At 35.8% G+C, this 12,716-nt stretch overlaps 2 protein-coding genes across 5 annotated transcripts; one reads left to right on the top strand and one right to left on the bottom strand.

The window, feature by feature from the left end:
- The first annotated feature begins 786 nt into the window (after window positions 1-786).
- LOC119993035 (PHD finger protein EHD3-like) lies at window positions 787-7,229 on the top strand. 4 transcript variants are annotated; one of them, XM_038839933.1, is made up of 7 exons: window positions 787-922; window positions 1,295-1,599; window positions 2,569-2,700; window positions 2,798-3,130; window positions 4,604-4,693; window positions 5,732-6,648; window positions 6,735-7,229. In XM_038839933.1, the coding sequence occupies exons 2-6, from the start codon at window positions 1,369-1,371 to the stop codon at window positions 6,641-6,643; spliced, it is 1,698 nt and encodes a 565-aa protein (XP_038695861.1). In that variant the 5' UTR covers window positions 787-922; window positions 1,295-1,368; the 3' UTR covers window positions 6,644-6,648; window positions 6,735-7,229. The 4 variants fall into 4 exon arrangements, with proteins under 4 accessions (XP_038695861.1, XP_038695859.1, XP_038695862.1 ...); XM_038839931.1 differs by having other exon boundaries at window positions 5,732-7,229; XM_038839932.1 differs by having other exon boundaries at window positions 854-922; window positions 1,269-1,599; window positions 5,732-7,229.
- A 72-nt stretch (window positions 7,230-7,301) lies between these two features.
- On the bottom strand, window positions 7,302-10,106 carry LOC119993037 (tetratricopeptide repeat protein 33). Its single transcript, XM_038839935.1, has 5 exons — window positions 9,756-10,106; window positions 9,076-9,214; window positions 8,730-8,761; window positions 8,116-8,202; window positions 7,302-7,779 (listed from the first exon to the last, which is right to left on the bottom strand). The coding sequence occupies exons 1-5, from the start codon at window positions 9,987-9,989 to the stop codon at window positions 7,645-7,647; spliced, it is 627 nt and encodes a 208-aa protein (XP_038695863.1). The 5' UTR covers window positions 9,990-10,106; the 3' UTR covers window positions 7,302-7,644.
- Between the last annotated feature and the right edge of the window lie 2,610 nt (window positions 10,107-12,716).

The following is a 12,716-nucleotide window of genomic DNA, read 5'->3' as shown; positions in this document are numbered from 1 at the left end:
AGACAATTGAAGAATGCTTACAATAGAGCTCATAGGCTTCGGATAAAGGAGGGACGTGGCAACATTAATCAAGGAGAAGCTTTGCAGGCAATGCAACTGGAAGTGCATGGCAAGACGTGTGCCAAACGAGCAGACCAGTTGGAGGAGTCTACGGAGCAAGTCAAGGTCGAAATAAGGGAATTCTTGAATAGCAAGTTACCACCGTGATGGAAGAATTAATGCACAATATTATATTATTATTAGTATTTGACTTCTATAATTATAGACTAGTTAAGTTTCCTATTTTATTGTTACGTACCTATTTTATTGCACTTCCAATTCTAGTAGAGTTTTGATGTAGTGCCTGCTATATAAGCTGGCCGAATAATCTATTATTGCTATGCATAAAATTAATACAAACGAGAGTTACTCTCAAATTCTCTTGTTCTTTACTTACGTTTAGGACAAGATCATCAGTCTAATTCTTAAAAAACACCAAGTTGACGCGAAGTCAAAGTAAATGGGGGTACGCTTCTCCCTCTTGATTTAACCGTGGTCTATTCGCGAAACAAGCCCTACAAATGCATTAATAAAAATCCCGGCCCAAATTTATTTCCAACTGATTTGGGCTGTCGTTGTCCCATTCTATCATGGGCTGGGCTTACATTGTGTGAGTTTCCAAAAAATAATTCAATATACAGAAAGTACATAGACGCCTTCTTTTTACAATAAAAATTATAAAAATAACATAAAAAAGGGGGCGAAAAAAAGGGGCGAAGAAGAACGAGGGGTAAACCGGGAATTGTAATGCGAAGTTTAAAATGAAAAGGGTAAGACCGTCTGTCTGCGGAGGCAAATCCACTCTCTCTCTTCTCTGTCTCTCTCGACGACTGAGCGGGACTTTCTTAGGGTTCGACTTCCAGTGCTTGAAAATCTCTACCTGGTATGCTTGTCTCTATCTTTGCTTCTTTTATGCTCTGTTTGGCAACTGTGAATGTGTTTAGGAGAGAAAGAAAAAGGAAACAGAACTTTTGAATCTTGTTCTTTTCCGTTTGGTTTTCTTGGACCATGAAGTCAAGATTTTAAGCTCTGTAAAATATCATTAATTACTTTTCCGTAATTTAGAACGAGAAACTGAATATAATGGGGACTACAAAAGATTCTTTGTTAAATTTACTTTTCCTTTTCTTTTTTTCGTTCCCCCCCCCTCACTTTTCTTCTGGACTAGCGTCTTTGGTTTCATTGACTACGGTCGCTTGATTTTTTTTTCTTTTCTGTTTATGTTGAAGTTGATTTGATGAAGTGTGTATTACAGAAGCAGTGTGTGCTTTGAAACTCTGAGGTGGGTGTCTAAATGAAACCCTAGTTTGAAAACTAGGGATTTTTTGAATGTGTGGAGAAATGGATGTTGGTGGGAATACAAGTAGGGGAGATGGTAAGCAATGTGTTGATAGGGTACCATTAAAGCATGAAGCCACAAACAATGGGTTTGTGAGTTTAGGTGCAACTGATGGATTTCGAACTTATAAGAGACGAAGACATGGAAAGTCAAATTCAGGGAGCAAACTCCCAGAGGGAAGGACAGCTTTTGGTGAGGCTACGAGTCTAGTTGCTGATCAGGTATTCATTCAGATGTAGACTATACTATACTTAATTGTAGTTCCAGTCATTCCCATGAATTGTATTTGCATTTTTTTTTATGGTTTTAGACTTCAACATGTAAAATCAAATCAATTATGGTGTGAAATTGTGGCTGAAATGAAATACCATTGGCTTTTATTTGGTTCTTGACGCATGGTTGGGTTACTTTTCTTCATTGTTATTATTATTAAGTTAAGGTTGTTTGTTAGTTTTTGTTTTCCTACAATGGGACTTATTTATGCCTTGGATTGTTGTATGAATCTTGTTTACCAATCTTTCATTTATATATGACTTTTAGAGTTTTTGTTTGTTGCTTTAAGTTGAGAGTCTTTACTTATGCTCTATATGAAAATCTATAAATATTATTTTCATAATCTATTTGTTAAAAATGGCTATTTTTCGTTTGAGTTTAGAGGTTTGGTACCTGAGATTCTTTTCTTCCTTTGTGGCTACTTTCTTCATTATTAGTATTCATATTGCTAACTTCTAGGTTATGGCCCTTTTTCGAGTTTTCTATCTTAATCCGCTCTGAGCTAAATCTTAATCTTGTATCAATTAATTATCCATTTTCCTTGCCATTGGTTTCAAAACAATGCTTAAGAAAACTTCTATTCCCTTTCTGCCAGCAAATTTAGACGAACATTCTAATTACATTGTATCCTGTTCTCCCATCAATCAAAGTTGGTTCACTAATCCAACATCTGTTCTTCAATATTTGCAAACCCCAAATATCTGTGTGATGAGCCCTAAGAGAAAATTACTTGTAAGACAGATTTAGTTTAGAACTCTCCTTCATTAATGCTTTGAAGAATCAAGCAAGAGAATATTGGGCTTTTCATGGCTCCAACATCTGTATGTCTTTTTCTACTTCTGTCATTACTGCCGTTCAACTTTCTGTTGAAAATTTTTTGTCGTTACCTTTTGAATGATTCATGTTGTTGTACTCAGTCTCGGAATCATTGGAGGAATGATGTACTACAGAAGATGTATATGTCATTACGTGATACTGGTGCTATACAGGACTGCATTAGAGATGCACTTTCATTTCACCAAGGAATAGATTCTGCAACCACGACTAAGGTTTATGCTTTCACCAAAACTGCAAGTGCCTTTGTGAGTCATTTTAACGACCATTCTTGCAAATTCATTTGTAATTATCTTTCCATATATTACACAGGAACATGATACTTGTAGTAGAGATAGGTGTAAAATCTCTTCACAAATGGGATCAACTTCTAATGGAACTCAATATGTGGCTAAAGAGGAACCTGGTGTTTTATCAAATGGACCTACAAATGCAATAGGTCATCCTTCATGCACTGAGATGTGTGTGAATGGTTTCTCTGATATCCTTGCATCGGAAAAGTTCCATTCACTTTGTAAACTACTGGTAGAAAATTTTCAAGGATTGAATGTTGATAGTCTTTTTAACCTAAGCCTCATAAATTCAAGGATGAAGGAGGGAGCTTATGAACAAACACCTGAGCTTTTCTCAGTTGATGTTCAGCAGGTAATTTGTGTCCATTCTTTCAGTTGTTAATGACTTATTTGTTTAAAGGATAGCTCTAATGTTCGATTTTTCATGCAATGATGTCTCATTTCAATAAACTATTTTGTCTTTTATGTTTCAGTAGGTCATTTTCGCAAAATTATACTCCAATGCATTGTCAATCATTCAGTCCTCCAGAAAGTTCGAATGGTTAATTCATAGTTTTAAATATTTTTGGAAAGTATTTTTGGTAGCAGAATAATGTGTTTGAATTGGGCAACCTGTACCTTGTGTCTGTAAATGTCTGATTATATGCATCCATGTGTGCATGCGTCTTTGTATGTTTCCTTGCAGGGTGCATGCATTCTGGTAACTGTGAGATTTTGGCTAATAATTTCATAATATATGGATGATGGCTCCATTTAGACTTTGGGTGTACTGGTGTAGTTAGTGCATAAGCAATGTCAAATTAGGCAGTTGGTTAAAAGTTTTCATAATAGATAGAAGAGCAAAGCCATAATTTGTCTAAATACTGAAGAACATAACAGGATGTACAAAAATTGAAAAGCTACTAGTAGTTATGCATTTAGCAGTGTCTGACTCTGAGTTACTTGAGTGTAGAACTTCTGATAGTTGGAAGTGATAAAAGAATTATTGGGATGATTCTCTTACCTTCAATTGAAAGACAATATTACAGTTTGTTATCCTTTGTTTTGACCGTAGGTGATCCCCAGTAGGCTTAGTTAGAAACGCTAATTGAGTATTCATCCTGTTACTCTGGTGTGTCTATAAATGGACCGTCATAGTGAAGAAAATTAAGCCCCGCATTGATACATTTTGAAACTAAGGTTTGGAAGGTCTATATATGCCTACTCATTGGTGCTGAAAGAAAGTTACTGAAGGCATCACTCCAATCTGATATCGCTTATGTGACTTGCAAGAAAATTGGAGTGGCAATGAAGAATATGATGATGCAATTAAGGTCTGAATCAGACTATGAAATTGGCTTTTATTTTCTCTCTTTTTGTATTGACATAATAGCTGCAATCTTTTGATCTGAATGAATCATTCGCCTTTCATCAAGCCTTATTGCAACTAATTTGGTGCCTCTGGAGTCCCATTTCTGCTCTTTCGCCTGAACGTGAAACTTGAATACCTGGTGAATAAAGTTAAAACTATATATCATACAATGATTTGTTGTTTATATTAGATATAGTGCAACACTTGTGCAGATATGCCATAAAGTCTTGTTAGCACTGATATGCTAATATTAAGTTATTTACATATGTAATATACTATATTGGTTGTTGTATGCTTTGTTGAAGTATTTCAATATTCATGTCAAGCTCAAATACAGACTAAATTTATACAGTTGAGTTATTGTTATGCACAATAGCGGGTGTTCATTTTCTTTCTAGGACGTATCTGCTTGATGAGGGCAATGTCGTTTCTGTTTGTCATATCAGACATCTTAAACTTGAATAACTTTTCCAGGTATGGAGGCAGCTTGAGGTGATTGGGACCGAAATGAGTTCTCTTGCAAAGAGCCTTTCAAATTTGTCAGTGGCATACTGCAGTAAACATGTAAGGCACTGAACTTGCAAGTATAGCTGTTTGCCTGTTCTACCCCTAGAACTGTAGCTTTTATTTTATTGGAAAAGCCTGCTTCACTTATAAATTTTGTTTCTTGACATGAAATAACTTTTTCTGCAAATATATCATTGATTTTGGTTGATACTGCCATTCCTAGTGTGTATAATGATTATTCATAATTCAGCTATATAAATTTTATATTTATAGCATTGGCTGTATCCTGTATTTGGTGTTTTCACTAAAGAGTCAACTCAGTATCAAAATTGTTTCTATGCTCTTATGTTGTACAGATTAGTGCTTGGAGTTGGGGAATAAAGTAATCAATGTTTCTAAAGCTTTATCCCTACCATCTTACGAGTAACCTAGTTCGTTTGTCAGCTGCCTCTGGACCAAATTATAGATTTTAGGGGCTAAATTTAGTCTAGAAGCTTTGTTTTAGTGCCCTTTTCCGCTCAATGCTATGGTTTCTGCACTGCTCCTTTCTTGGTCTTCGAGTGCGTTGGTTTTCCATATTAAATATTAGGAAATAGATCAGTCGTTCTATTATCCAACTTTAAAAAAATTAAAAGCTAGTAATTACTCACTACTCAGCACACGGTTGATGAGAGTTAGAGTAATGAGACAATGAGAGATTTTGAAACCATTCCCTGGATACAGCGATCCTTTTTCTATTCTTTACCATATACATTCTAAGAAATAAAATATTACTTGGTTATTGTTTAAGCTGGTCCTAAACATTTTAAGCGTGGAAATCAAAGGAGCTTCGTTCAGCTGATCCCAATGTCTGTGATGTGGCTGATCTGGATCAAAAGAAATAATAGGATTTTCAACAACATCAAAACTAATTTAGACAGTTTCATAGACAGCTGGTTTGACTGCCTTAAATCGTGGTGTTTTTCTTTCTCAGGGAACATTTTTGATCTTATGAATTTACCTCTCTGTATTTCTTCTGGGTTGCACTTTCTTGGTGCCTTAATAAAATTTTCCATTCAAAAAAAAAACATTTTAAGTTTCTTCATTGTTGAACAGATACGCAAGTCTGGTGCCAAACTAGAGCAACCAGAAGATATATACAAAGTCTGCATTTGTAGGCTCTGTGGGACTACAGCAGACGGAAGGGGTTGTTTAGTATGTGATTCATGTGAGGAAATGTACCATGTTTCCTGCATTGAGCCAGCTGTCAAGGAGGTTCCTCCAAAAAGTTGGTATTGCTCTATCTGTACGGGAAAGGGTATTGGGTCCACCCATGAGAACTGTGCAGTATGTGAGAGGCTAAGGGCTTCTTTGGTTAATCAAGTTGCTCATCACATTAGTCCGAGAAGTCAGAGATTTAAGGAATTTGACGAGAATTCAAATGTTAGCTCAGAGGATGGACATCAACTGTTAAAAGGAAATGAGGAGTGTAAAATTTGTCGAAGTAAGTTAAAAAATGGTGATGAGTTCAGAATATGCCATCATGCCTTGTGCGACTATAAGTATTACCATACCAGGTGTCTGACAATCAAGCAGTTGAAATCATACTGTCCCCATTGGTATTGCCCTTCTTGTCTGTGTAGGATTTGCCTCACTGATAAGGATGATGATCAGATTGTTCTATGTGATGCCTGTGATGAAGCATACCATACTTATTGCATGAGTCCTCCACGCTCATCAATACCAAAAGGGAAATGGTTCTGTGTAAAATGTCATTCTCAAATCCAGCAAATACGCAGGGTAAGAATAGCATATGAGAAACTTCAGAAGGACGAAGATGGTAAAGGGGCACTCAAGAATTCTGAGAATGAAGTGAGTGAGAATGGTCAAGCAGCCAATACTGGTAAATGTGGAGTTGGAATGGACATGCTTCTAAGTGCAGCCAATACTCTGAATTATGAGGAAAAGGTTGCTGCTGTGAGTCACGAAAATTCAAATTCTATGGTATTGTACCATAATCGATTTTGATAAATGTACGTTCACTTCCCAATACCAAGAATTTCCTTTTGTTGCATTGATCGGAGGTATTGATATGTTGGTAGTTTGTAAACTCTCGTAGGTTTTACCGACTTTGTATTGACTTCGATGGAGGAGCGAATCTGAAGGCTGTATATTTCCAGTGCTTGGCTACATAAATGATGTGTAGTTTCGTCCTTGACAGAGGGATTAGGAAAACTTCTCTTCGACATGGCACAGAGCACAATCAACCGAAATGGCATATCAAACTGTATTGGACGGGGGTTATATGATGTCATAGACCTCCTCTCCTTTGAGGATGAGAAAATATTGCCGAGCTATTTGCCACTCTTTTATTACTCTTGACTTGTAAGCATCAAAGCAATTTTGTCAGAGTTATTCCCGTGGACCAAGGAAGTGATTTCCTTCTGTGGTGTGTAGTGATTCTCCTTATTTGGTTCTGGAAGCTTGAAATCCTGGAGATTCAGATACATTTTAGGTGACATTTTTTTCCCTGAGAAAGCGGTTGACCATATTTGATATAGTAATGTTTTGTAGCAACATTTTATTTGATATTCAATGGTAGTAATTACCAGAACGATGATGCAAACATAGTGTATATGTTCAATGTCAAAAAAAAATGTTCAATGTAAGAATTTGCTTTGGTAACTAAGCCAAAACAGTCTGCTTTTAAAATTTACACGGTATCGTAGCCTACTTGACACACAATCTTCACAGAAACATTAACATGATCAAACCTTAAAGAGCCAAGTAATAAGTTCAAATTCTACTCTTCCCATAAAGGATATGGCCAGATCAGAAAGTCTCAAATCAAATCTGTCTGTTGTCCACAGGCTCCATTCTGATTTATGTATAATGAGCAAGAGCAAACGCAAACGCGTTTCAATTATGGCAACGCCATCTAAGATTCTAAGCCAACTGGTAAATGCTCCATTGCACCAACCCCATGAATCACGATCACACATGGGTACGGATCTATTCTTTGAATATCTCTAAGAGTTTACAGTCTTATCACCCACCATAAAGCGATTGTTATCAGAACTCAGGCCTGATGAATGAAGCTGCTTTCGTCGCTTTATAAGATGCGTTGCAGACTGTCTGTCCTCTTTAGCCTCTTTAGAATCAGGCTGCATATATTGAGGTAGAATTTATTAACTTCAGCAAAAAAAAAACGAGGCCAAGAAGCGCAAAGGCAAAACAAACTCTTAAAAAAAAGCACCTCAAAACAAGGTATATCGCTAGGAGTACCATGACATCTACATATTGGACCAATACCTTAGGATTAATCAGTCCAGATAATGACATGAGTGAGAGAAACAAAATGATAAACTGAATATTTGGAAAATATTCCACCTAGGCCTGCTTCTTAAGTGAGGCAATAAAACATTATTAGCTGATAACCACACAACCAGCCCAAAACGAGGTCTTTGACTTTGAAAGAATGAGAGGTCTTCACCAAATACCTTTAACGCTAAAGCTCTATCGAAGCTATCAATAGCACTATCGGGTTCTCCAAAGTTTAACTGTGATCTTCCAAGGGTGGTCCATGCCTGAAAGGATCAGCTGTTGTAAGAAACAGCAGAAAATTTCTGATATGAGCCAAATAACTGAATCGTAAGTTCACCGCGATAACCATGTAAAAAAGTAAATTAGACAAAGACAATCCATTAAATGATAAATTAGGGTTGCCGAATGATGATCTACATTGGGAGTGCATGGTAGAAATGGCAATGATTTGAATGCTTACTAAAGTAAAGTGAGCTCAAAATGAAGTCAATAATACATTTATAAATTATAATACAATAAAGACTAAAAACACATTCCGAAGAAAAGGTAAATTATTCCCACAAGAGAATAATGACAAGGAGCATCACAAAGCATCAAATGCTAAGATCTTTAAAAATGTTACTTCAGCAATGACACAAATAGAAAATGTTATGATCTCTAAAGTTCAGAGTGTTGAAAATAATATGAATAAGTAGTTTTGTATGTATGATGCTATCTGAAAGTCAATGCATTATCCAGTCTTTAATACACATCTATTAGCACAAATATTAGTGGAAGGGTATTGTCATACCTCAGCCCATGATGGTTCCAACTCAGTAGCTCCTGGCAAAGTAGAAACCAAATTAATTTCTGAAAGTCATGTTGCTAAGGAAATTGTAGCAAAGATTTTTAGTCTATGACACAGAAACCCAGACGTCCCCCACTAAACTTTTGAACATATCAATTAGACACTCTTGCCACAAGAGAGGGAAGGGAGAAATAGGGGCCAGGGGGAGAAGCAAAGTAGCATCTTGCTATTTATAATGGAATCAATAAACATCTAGAAAACCTAGTCTTTGCATTGATCCAGAACTTATCTAACTGATTAAAAACAAGAGGAAAAATTAAAAGGGAAGGATGAAATGACTGAGCCATACTAGTTGCTGCTTTCAAAGCACTCCACGCATCTCCAATTTCAAGTAAAACTTGGGCTTTTTGTTCATGCAAAGCTGCAGTATCAGGCATCAAATTAAGAGCAGCCTCCCACTTCCCAAGTGCTTCACTGTATTTCCCTTCCTTTTAAAGAAAAGTGCACTATTAGAAGGAATATATATTTTCCGCAGGCCAGATGACATGCAATCAAATTCACCATATCTCATATACAAAATGGTTAAAACTTAAAAATTAGTTCAACCACTAAACTATTCCAGAATTCATGGAATTCATTTCTGAGGTACCGATTGACCTATGAAACCCCTCACTAACATATTTTCTAGCTATCAGCTTAGAGCTCATTGTCAATCAAAAGGTGAAAAAAAAATACCACAAAAAAGAAAAGAAAAGAAGAAGAACCAAAGACGGAAGCAGAATGAAATTATCAGAAAACTCAGGTTTTCACCATACTATAGGGTACAAGATCTCAAATTGATGCGAACTAATCAACCGCTAGAATACGAACAAATTTGGGCAATAAACCTAGGACACAGAAATTTGGACATAACCCATTTCAAAATTCAAACAATTGTATGTAGATATAAAGTCAAAAATACAAACGCGAGCAACAGCAACTGGAAATAAGTGAATAAACAAACAAGATTTGAAGCAATTAAGAAAGTACCTCGGCGAGCTTGTCCCCTTGTTCTCGAAAAGACTTGGCGAGTTGTTTGGTGTCGGGGCCAGAAGATTCACCAGAGGCAAACGCTTGCTTCTCATGAGCTCCAGGTTCTCCCCTACTGCGAAGCTCTGTATCAAATTGGTTGTTTTGTTGTTCAAACGGGAGGTTTGGGTACTGTGATACAGCTCCAAGAGGCCGCTTCTTGACGTTCTTCTCCTTTTTCCATGTCAGCTTCATATCTCTTTCACCCTCGGACTCTGCAAGACCGTCGCCCAATGTAGCTTTCCTGGTTCAATGGACTTGAAGAAGATGGTCTGCTTGTTCGCTTGGCAGAAGAAGAACACGGACCGTTTTGGAGTTTGTGGGTTTTATTCGCGTCGGATCTTAATCGTGTATTTCGTCGGTTTTGGATACAAAGGAGGCCCAGAATGGTTGAGTGAGCACTCAAGGTGGGCTAGACCATGGGCCGCGTAAACTAGTGGAGTCCGAAGTGATCGCTGATGTGGGCCAGATCGGACTCAATTCTTAAGCCCTGCTACTAAAAAAGCCCAATATAGCTTTTGTCTTCAGTTTTGGTAGTGTTCATTTAAACTCGTAGTTTTCTTGTTCACAAATTTTCGTATATCAAATAATTGTTTGGTCAAAGACGGTCTAAATAGGAGGATAATCCAGCAACATTAAGTTCTCAGAGTGTGAATACCAAGTAAACTCTCTTGACCAGCTAGCAGAAACTAGTCAAAATTCCACCCCCTAGCTAGGCCTAAAACGAAAATGATGATGCCAACTTTGTCAAAATTACTTGTCCCTTTTTTAATTTAATTAGTTTCGTTAATTCATGCATGAACATGTAATGTAATGATGTTTTATTTGAACAAAGGTAGTACATAATTTGTTTTGACAGCATGAGAAAATCCTTATCTTGACATCAAATGCATGCATCTCCATCAAATTAAGCCATGCATCTGGATATAGCTAGCTAGTCAGTCTTCGATCGGATGGTCTTATAATATATAATTATAAGCAGCTCAGAACTAGCTAGATTTCACTCATAATTATCCTAATTAATTAAAGCCATAACAAATTAAGTTTAGATAGAAAGAGAGGGATTAATTAAAGGGAATGCATGGAGCTAGGTGAAGCTGAACCATATATCATATATGGTGATCAGGCCTGCCTGCTGAGCCAATAGAGGAAGTGGCCGGTGAGGGCCATGACTGAGTCATGGTTCAAATCAAAGAAACATACTACTTGAACAAAAACTGAATGCCAGTTAAAACTTTGTCTGTTCAGTGTTCAGACGAGACATGCATCTACACCCATGCATTTATCACAATCAATTCACAACCATTCTTCTTCGGGATCGAAACTTCCAAGAAGCTACATATATATATATATATATATATACACATTACTGCAGTATGATTATAAATTAATGGTATGATATATATATATATAGTCATCATGATTACGCACTCATATATATATATGGTCATAATTAATGATTGTAACTGATGATCAATTAGTGATGCATGCTATAATGGTCTAAATTAAATGTAACAGATGCTCAATTTGACCAATTTTTCAAAGTTGGAACTCTCTTTTTCTTAGTTTGAAGTTGGAGAATCTTTTGTGTTCATAATAAAAAAACACAAAAAGCAATATGCAAATTGCAAAAGGTGATTCCACGCATATCTCCAAAAAACTGGAGATGTGCTAGGATATATTAATTATAAGGAAACTTGTAAATAAAAGTGTACATAATGAAGAATTAAAGTTAAAGGTATCGATCCCTAAGTCGTCATGATTAATTCTTAAGATGGATCTCACAACATGTACAATATTATTGGCCAACGCTTAATACTTGTCCATTTGATCTAGTATTTAATTTATTATTTAATTAGTAATTAATTAAAAAATACTCATTCCCGCTAACAAGTACTGATCCTAACTAGGGACTAATTAAACACTCTATATTCTTATGTATATATTAACTCTTTATATATCCTCGTTGTATTTTTAAGTTGATATGCATGCATGAGAGAGATCCTATTCCTATTCCTATATATGTATATATAGTATAGGATATACCTAACAATTAATAACTACTAATCTCTCAAAGAAAGAGTCTGCACTTTTGGCGCTTTTTTCTTTCTCTTTTTCAGGGGATGTTCGTTCATGTATTGAACCTGTAATTTGAAGGCACTTGGAATTTTCGTAATCTATATTATGTGTTCACATGAGCATTTTTGTGTATGCCAAAAATAACAAGAAAAAGCAACATATATATATATATATATATATATATATAGATGCAGATGGTAGCAAAGCTAACACATCAGAAAGAAAGAACATAAATTATATATTAATAAAGTAAAATAGGCATCTAAAGTAGATTAACTGTACAAGGATTGACTATTTTACTTTATATATGTTACTTTAATTTTTTTGACAGGAAAATGAGTCGAGACCACCTTTATTTACAATCAGATCGATTAAAGAAATTAAAAATTGGCCCACAGGAGATAGATTAAAAAGTATTGATAATGCAGAAGAAAATGCTTTTTGAATCATGAGTAAATGCTTTTTGAATCATGAGTTATCACGAGTTTAGCTTCTTTTCATAGGAAATTGGACTACCCTAGCTTTTTGCATCACCATACTTCGGTGATGTTAGTTGATCATAGTATATAGTACGGAAGTTTGTGGGGATGGAGATTGTTAATCCACATCAATGGTCTTAATCGGCTATATTTTAGTATGTCCATTTTCCCATGCACCATATATATATATATATATATATATATAATTATTGATTAATTATATAGCTCAAGACAGACTCAAGAGGATTCTTGTGTGCATAACCTTAAATTTAATTAGTAATTATATAGTAGTTGAATTTATTCAATTTTATAGTGGATTGAGGGGGGGGGGGAAAGTTCTATCAAGCAAAACTAATTTTATAAT

This window comes from Tripterygium wilfordii, chromosome 23, assembly GCF_013401445.1.
Source record: "Tripterygium wilfordii isolate XIE 37 chromosome 23, ASM1340144v1, whole genome shotgun sequence".
Lineage (NCBI taxonomy): Eukaryota > Viridiplantae > Streptophyta > Magnoliopsida > Celastrales > Celastraceae > Tripterygium > Tripterygium wilfordii.
The sequence above is the reverse complement of the archived record's forward strand: the minus strand, read 5'-3'. Positions and strand labels throughout refer to the sequence as shown.